We start from the raw sequence: 7,026 nt of genomic DNA on the forward strand, positions 1-7,026 counted from the left end.
TGCAAGTAGATAAATAGGTACCACTTCAGTGGGAAGGTAACAGCGTTCTGTGCACCTTGGTGTTTAGTCATGCCGGCCACATGACCATGGAAATGTCTTCGGACAGCGCTGGATCTTCGGCTTTGAAACAGAGATGAGCACCGCAACCCTAGAGTCGGATTCGACTGGCTTTCGAGCAAGGGAACCTTTACCTTTTTTTAACAAGACCTGGGGGAACCAGAATGACCTCTCGTGCGTGATTTGCGCCTAGGACTCCATGGCCACCACCCAGGGCTCAGAGAGGCGGGGGGACATTTCGCGCCCCCCCCACCACTGCCATTAGCGCTGCTGCCGTGGCCAGAATGACCTCTCACGTGGGGCCATCACACACCAGAGGTGAAACTTGCCCCAAGGACTCCGAGGCCACCACCCCGGGGCTCAGAGAGGCGGGGGGGGGACATTTCGCCCCCCCGTTGCCACTGCCATTAGCGCTGCTACCACAGCGGGCACCCATAACTTTTTAAAGAGCCCCTAACAACACCTGGGGGAGCCAGAATGACCGCTTGCGTGTGAATTTGCCCCTAGGACTCCAAGAATGACCGCTTGCGTGTGAATTTGCCCCTAGGACTCCAAGGCCACCACCCCGGGGCTCACATGCAGGGCTCAGCCTGACAAACTGGCATTTATGTCAGATCCAGCCCTTGTAACAAATGAATTTGACACCCTTGGTAGTATGTCATCTCTGGTCACCTCAATCTGGTTCAGTTCTTCAGACTCCCTTCCTGCAAATAATGACTGTAGCATGGGTACATGCCCCATACGTTCGTCCGTGAACACAAAAGCAAAAAAGTTCATTGAGCTGCTCTGCCATCTCTTCATCTTCCTTTAGCAATCCCTTTATTCCCTTGTCATCCAAAGGCCCCACCTGCTTCTCTGGCTGGTTTCCTGCTCTGGATATATTTAATTTTTTGTGTGTGTTTTAATTGATGGTTTTAGCAACCCACTCCTCAAAATCCCTTTTTGCAAGCCTAATTATTGACTTACATTTCTTCTGCCACTGCCCGTGGTCCCTCCTGTTCAATTTATACTTACTATCTAACACTGTCGAACCCCATTAGATATTTTTATGTATTCAACACTGAGTATAGAAAATTACCAAGTATAATCCACTCAGTGCAAATATATATCAAAATGCAATTTAAAAAATTTCAAACCACAGCAAAGGTTTTACCGCTCAAATTAAGAAGCCACCCCTCCAATTAAAATAAATGCTGAATATACTTCTAAGATCACAGTTTTGATTACAAACACTTCCTAAATAAAAAGACATTTTAGCATTTATTAAATTCACCCTATACAAACGGATATACATAAAAGTCATTTAATAAAAGACACAAGGAATGACAGGAAATTTTACAGTACAAACTTAACCATACAATTTAAATTGGCTTAATTTTGAAGTGCAATCCAATAAGACTGAAGACTAGACACTTGAGGTCCTGGACAAGGTAGTAAAACACTCTTAGACCCTCTGGATCCCTGAAATGTAAAAGAAAAAAAAAGATTCACCATTTAGAGTCAGAATCTTAGACACAATGTAAAATACAACAAGAGAAAGCCTCCTACAACTGATCCAAACTACAATTTATCAAAAGCATCTTTAGGCCTGGCTCTTAGTAGCTGGGAACAACCAAAATGAGGCAATTATACATTACTGTTTTTCAAAAGAGGGGAGGCAGCAAGAAATAATGAAATGACATGGCTGAGATCTACTCAACTGCTAGTAGATGAGAATTCAACTAAGAACAGCAAATCCAACACTCAATTTTCACTGCTGCAGCCCAAAAGGAGAGAGTAATGCAGCATATTAGGCAAGGCAACTAGGGCAAAGTTGTAGAGCTGCTGTCCTCATCAGTGTCTTAAACCCCTGCTTTCCTGCATGATTCTGTTAAGAACTCCTTTATGATCCCATGCTTGAAGTCCTGGCTTCAGAGTCTGTGTGATGGTTTTGTAGATAAGCGTAAGATCAGAACGATTACGCAATCATTTTAACATTGTCACATTCTGGCGAGCAAAACCTATTGAACAACATGTGAATTACTTCTGAGTTAACCTGCTTAGGACTGCTCCCTGTGATCCTTCCTACAATGGGTCATTAATAGGTTTTGGTTATAGGTTTCAGTTTGTAGTCTTGGAAACAAGCTTTCAAAACTCTTTAGAAAGAAGCTTAACTTAGCCAGTCCATTAAAATACCACTTACTTGGACTGATTTACATCAATGAGAGAACCAATTTTTGATGTGGTGAAGGATATGTGTTCATCACCGATTACAATCTCAAGCTCCTAGAAAAATAAGTTGAAGTCATGAAATAAAGCTGCTTTATCATATACTGCCTTAAATATCCAATGATAATATCCCTACCTTCCCTATAAGCAGGCTCAAGCCTAGAATAAGATGTATCATTCAAGAGGCTTGGATCTACTACCGCTTATTTACAAGATAATTAGTTTATAAATTAAGTGCTACACACACATACACAAACAAATATACACAGTTGATGTACAACAGTCTCAAAGTAAAGATATTTGTACTTAAATCAGGAAATGTGCTAACCTGCCGACCAACTCTGTCAGGTGGTGGCCATAGTGCATCATCTTCTTTCGTAATTTCACTGTCGTCAATTATCCGCTTCAGCTCTTCCATCACACTTTTGTGGACGTATGCCTATAAACATGTAAATATATGCATCAATTCTTTAGTAAGATAATCTATATACAAAGACAAAAACAGTATTATTTATCCACTATCTTTTCTTTTTACCCATTTGTGTCACTACCCACTGAAATGGCATATGGGAGGGATATATTGGGCATATATTGCCCTGACAAGAGAATCTTCAGACTCGGTACTGCATGCAACTTTTGGAGACCAGAGATAGACAATTTATGATACAAATTTCCCATATAAGTGTAATGTAGTAGAAAGTTCATTTCCTATCACACGGTTTTTAATGTGCACAGAGAAACCGCAACATGAAATATTACAAACTATAATATTTTTCAGTGACAGTTAAAATATTCTATGTTTTCTGCATTTAGGAATATTAGGAATTATATATATTTATATACAACTTTCCCAGTTATATATAATTCATACATCCAGTAATATGCCAAGGTTTGTACATGTGTTTTGTTTGGATTCAAGATTCACATATCTATAGACTATGGATAATGTTAGAGTTAACTTACCTCTTTTCTTATCATTACATCATTTTTATAATTGCTGTTGTTGGCGTATCTGAGTTTTCCTGTTGAAACATACAAATAACTAATTCAGGTATCATACAAAGCAAGATCTGGCTTCCTTTTAATGTGATCATCATCACTATTAACCTGGAATCAACTAAACCAGATCTATATTCACATATCAAGACTGGAAAAGGCGATAGAATAAGACGTTATTCCCTAACCAGAGAAAACCAAGTTATCATTTATTTCTTCACCTCTAAAAGGACTGTCTACTCCCTTACAAACCCACCTGACCAGTACAGTCATCTTCCTGCTTTGGGTGTCCCCATCTTCTGAGATTGGTGGTGGCATCATAACTCTGGAACTATTTTCTCAGGAAGACTCATCTGTCCCCTTTGGTTGGATGAAGTCTGTTTTGCTTTGTCTGGCATTCCCTCAGTGATCCCTCCTTCCTGTGTTTCAATTGTTGTTTGTATGGTTGTGTACACATGTTTTAGTTTTGTCTTTAATGTTTTGAAGATGTATACTATAATGCTTATTTTAGTCATCAGCTGCCTTGGTGGCCCTGCTCAGGGCAGGAAGGCATGATATAAGACTTGTACATAAATAATAAATAAAACGCCTCTCTCCTTGGGCATTACAGTCATGAAGTTCTTGTTCCTCTACCACCTGGGTGCAGTGATGTGTGTCTGGAGCAGGAAATCAGTAGAAATTGCCAATTTAGCCTGGTTCCAACAGTCTATGTTAGCCTCTCCAGGAGATGCCCATTTCCGTAGTCCTTTATCTTGCTTACAAAGACACTATGATCCAGGTTAAGGGAAACATTTTGGATAGGGCAGGCTCTTCAGGCAGCCAACTACCTGCCACTTCCACAGTAGGGTTCCTTCTTTTCTCATGACTTCTGCTTGTCTGCTTAGCTGCTTTCACCCTCCCCCCTTTACTGCACTCTTCTGTGAATTGAGCCATTGCCAGTAAGGGCCAAGCAGGTTTTCTTGCAATTGCCTTTACCCTACTAGGGTTTTCTTGTGACATCCTGGCTCAGTCCGACACCATTCATCATCCAGCCTTAGGCTTCCTCCATGCTGTTCCTCCCTTCTCCTGTGGCAAGCTACAAACACCATCTCATCTTTTTTCCCGCGGGAAACAACAAACTGGCGTCTCTGTTCACTTCCAGCCAGAGGCTCCCCACCACCGTCACCAAGCGCCCTTCCCCTCTCCCGGAGGAAGCCCTCCCTTGCCTCTCAGTTCCGCCCTCAAAGTCTGAAACTGCAACCCAGCTTGTGCCTTACCGTCCGGCCGGAATTCGAACTCAAGAAACTCGTGCCCGAACTTCCCCTTGTGCCCGACATAATACCGCAGGTAGAAATCACTCGCCATGACCACACTTGCGCACCGACCCGCCGAAAGACCAGCAATCACCGGGCACAAAGCGTTCAGCTTGTGCGCGGGCGCACAAAATGTACGTCACTGAGAGAATGCGCACGCGCAGGTCGGAAACCGAACCATGCAATCGTCGCTCGCTTGTACGCGAGTAGATTACAAAAAGGCTAGCGCTACACCGGATGGAAGCTTTTACTAGCAGTTCCGGTTTATACATGATTGGTTTTTCACGCAATTCTCCAAAGTAGGGTATTTACCATGGAGATGCCGAGGCCTAGAGTGATGCCACTCGTTAAAAACGCTTGACCAACGGCGGCGTTTATATTTTACCGGAAGTTCAGGCTTTACAGTCACTCTGTTATTTTTATCTTTGTGGAATGTAAGCGGTTCACAAAAGAGGCGTGGCGAGGAGCTGAACGAGCCTTAAAGGAAACGCAGACAGGGAGAGGTAAAAAGGGAAGAAAAGTGGGCGAGGCGAAGAGAAAGAGCATCTTCGGGCCTTGGTTGCTATCCATATGTTGTTGTTAGCTCCTCTGTATGAACGCTAATGTCTTGCAAAAGTTCAGCGAAGCCGAAGGCTGCCAAATTAGCAGACCCAGACCTCAGATGACGGTCGCAAAACTCGGGGGAAAAGATAATTTAGTATTTCCGTTCTATGAGATCTGTAAGGCTTTCTATAAGATCCGCTCACAAATTTATTTATAAAATTTGTACCCTGTCTTTCTGACCTGATCAGGGCCCGGCCACTAAGGTGGTGAACAGCTTCAAAACATATAACGTATTATAAAATACATCTTAAAAGCCATTAAAGCCAAACAGAAACACATCATTAAAACACTTAAAACTAGGCTAGAGTACATATGCAGCACCATAAAACACACATAAACAAAAATGGCAGTTAAAACATTGGGCAGGAGGAGGGGATCACTGAGGGAATACCAGGGGGGACACGAGACTTCACCTGCTGGCAGAGGATAGCAACAAAGGGGACCGGCATGTGCCTCTGTCTGGGGATACCATTCCAGAGTATCAAGACCAAAGCAAAGATATCCTTTCCAAAGGACACCTCTACACGTGCTCAACTGTATTCTCACAGAACATGTCTAAGAGATTTCTAGGCTGCGTTAAAAATGTACAAACCATGTTCCTAGAAAATAACACTGGTTTTGCAGCTCTCAGCCTCCTTCGAAGACTTTGAGTCGATGTCCTATCAAAAATGCAAGAATTTTTCAGATGGTGTCACAAAGTGTCTGACAATGGAGCTAGTGTCACCCAGGGGTGGGGTGGGGGGAGTTCTATTAATTTAGGGAGGGTTGCCAAGAACAGCCCACCACCAGCAACGCTGAAGTGATGGTGAGTCTCAAGACTGAGCAGGTGGAAGTGGTTCTTTGGTAATTTTGGTTCCAAGCTGTTAAGCAGTTTAAGAGCTAAAAGCAGCACTTTTGAATTGGGTTCAGAAATAAGCTGAAAGCCAGTGTCAGTGGACTGTATATGATTAGTTAGATGCTTATTATGTGCCTGACTTTACTTCTACTGCTCAAGATATGTTATCTCTCCCTTATATATAAAGCCATAGTGGGCTCCAATGTTCCAAAATGCACACCTTTAGTGTTTGGCCGCAAGAACTGTCAGAAGACGCTGGCTGGGTTGACTGGCTGCTTTGTGCAGTCCCGCCCAGTGTTTCAAGGTCTTTTGCATATGGAAGCTGATTGGACTTCACTCCATTCTGCACCTCAACCCCCCCCCCCCGCAAGGCAGTTGGAATTGCCAGTTGCATATGGAACCTACTGTATTCTGAGGTAAAATATGTCCTCACAACACATCATTTCCCCTTCAAAAGAAACAAACCCAATAACACAATCATGCCACATCACAAAGAAGACAGATCACACCACAAGCAGAATATCACAAGGCAAAAAAAGATAGGAAAAGGTGCCAGCAATCACCCCATTACTGCCACAGAGAGCGCTTCAGAGGATGGTGTGCAGGTCCCAGGTTCATGTTTTAAAAGCTGCCTGGGGGATTCTGGACCATTCACACACTTTCAACCTTATCATACCTCATAGGGTAGTTGTGCGGATCATACGGGGGAGAGGATACTGATGTCAGCTGCTTTGGTTCCCACTGCAGGGAAAGACTGCCCTTTCCCTAGGCAGAGGCTGGGGGGGGGGATGTAAACCTAAAGACAGACAGGCAGATAAAGTAGGCTGATGGTTGCCTGGAAAGGACATAGGGTTGCCAACTCCAGGTTGGAAACTTCCAGGATATTTCAGGGATGCAGCCTGATGTGGGTGGGGTCTGAGGAGGAGGAGGAAGAGGGGGACCTCAGACAGATACAATGCCATACTCCCCACCCTCCAAACAAGCTGTTGCCAGTCTCCAGGTGACAGCTGGAGAGCTCTTAAAGCTCTGGTGCTA

At 43.6% G+C, this 7,026-nt stretch overlaps 1 protein-coding gene across 1 annotated transcript; it reads right to left on the reverse strand.

The window, feature by feature from the left end:
* Positions 1-1,377: 1,377 nt before the first annotated feature.
* MAGOH (mago homolog, exon junction complex core component) lies at positions 1,378-4,700 on the reverse strand. Its single transcript, XM_015423292.1, has 5 exons — positions 4,518-4,700; positions 3,229-3,287; positions 2,594-2,704; positions 2,240-2,322; positions 1,378-1,518 (listed from the first exon to the last, which is right to left on the reverse strand). Exons 1-5 carry the CDS (start codon positions 4,603-4,605, stop codon positions 1,419-1,421), a joined length of 441 nt encoding a protein of 146 aa, XP_015278778.1. The 5' UTR covers positions 4,606-4,700; the 3' UTR covers positions 1,378-1,418.
* Positions 4,701-7,026: the final 2,326 nt, after the last annotated feature.

The sequence above is a fragment of the Gekko japonicus genome, unplaced genomic scaffold (assembly GCF_001447785.1).
Source record: "Gekko japonicus isolate JY-2015 unplaced genomic scaffold, Gekko_japonicus_V1.1 scaffold1079, whole genome shotgun sequence".
Classification (NCBI taxonomy): domain Eukaryota; kingdom Metazoa; phylum Chordata; class Lepidosauria; order Squamata; family Gekkonidae; genus Gekko; species Gekko japonicus.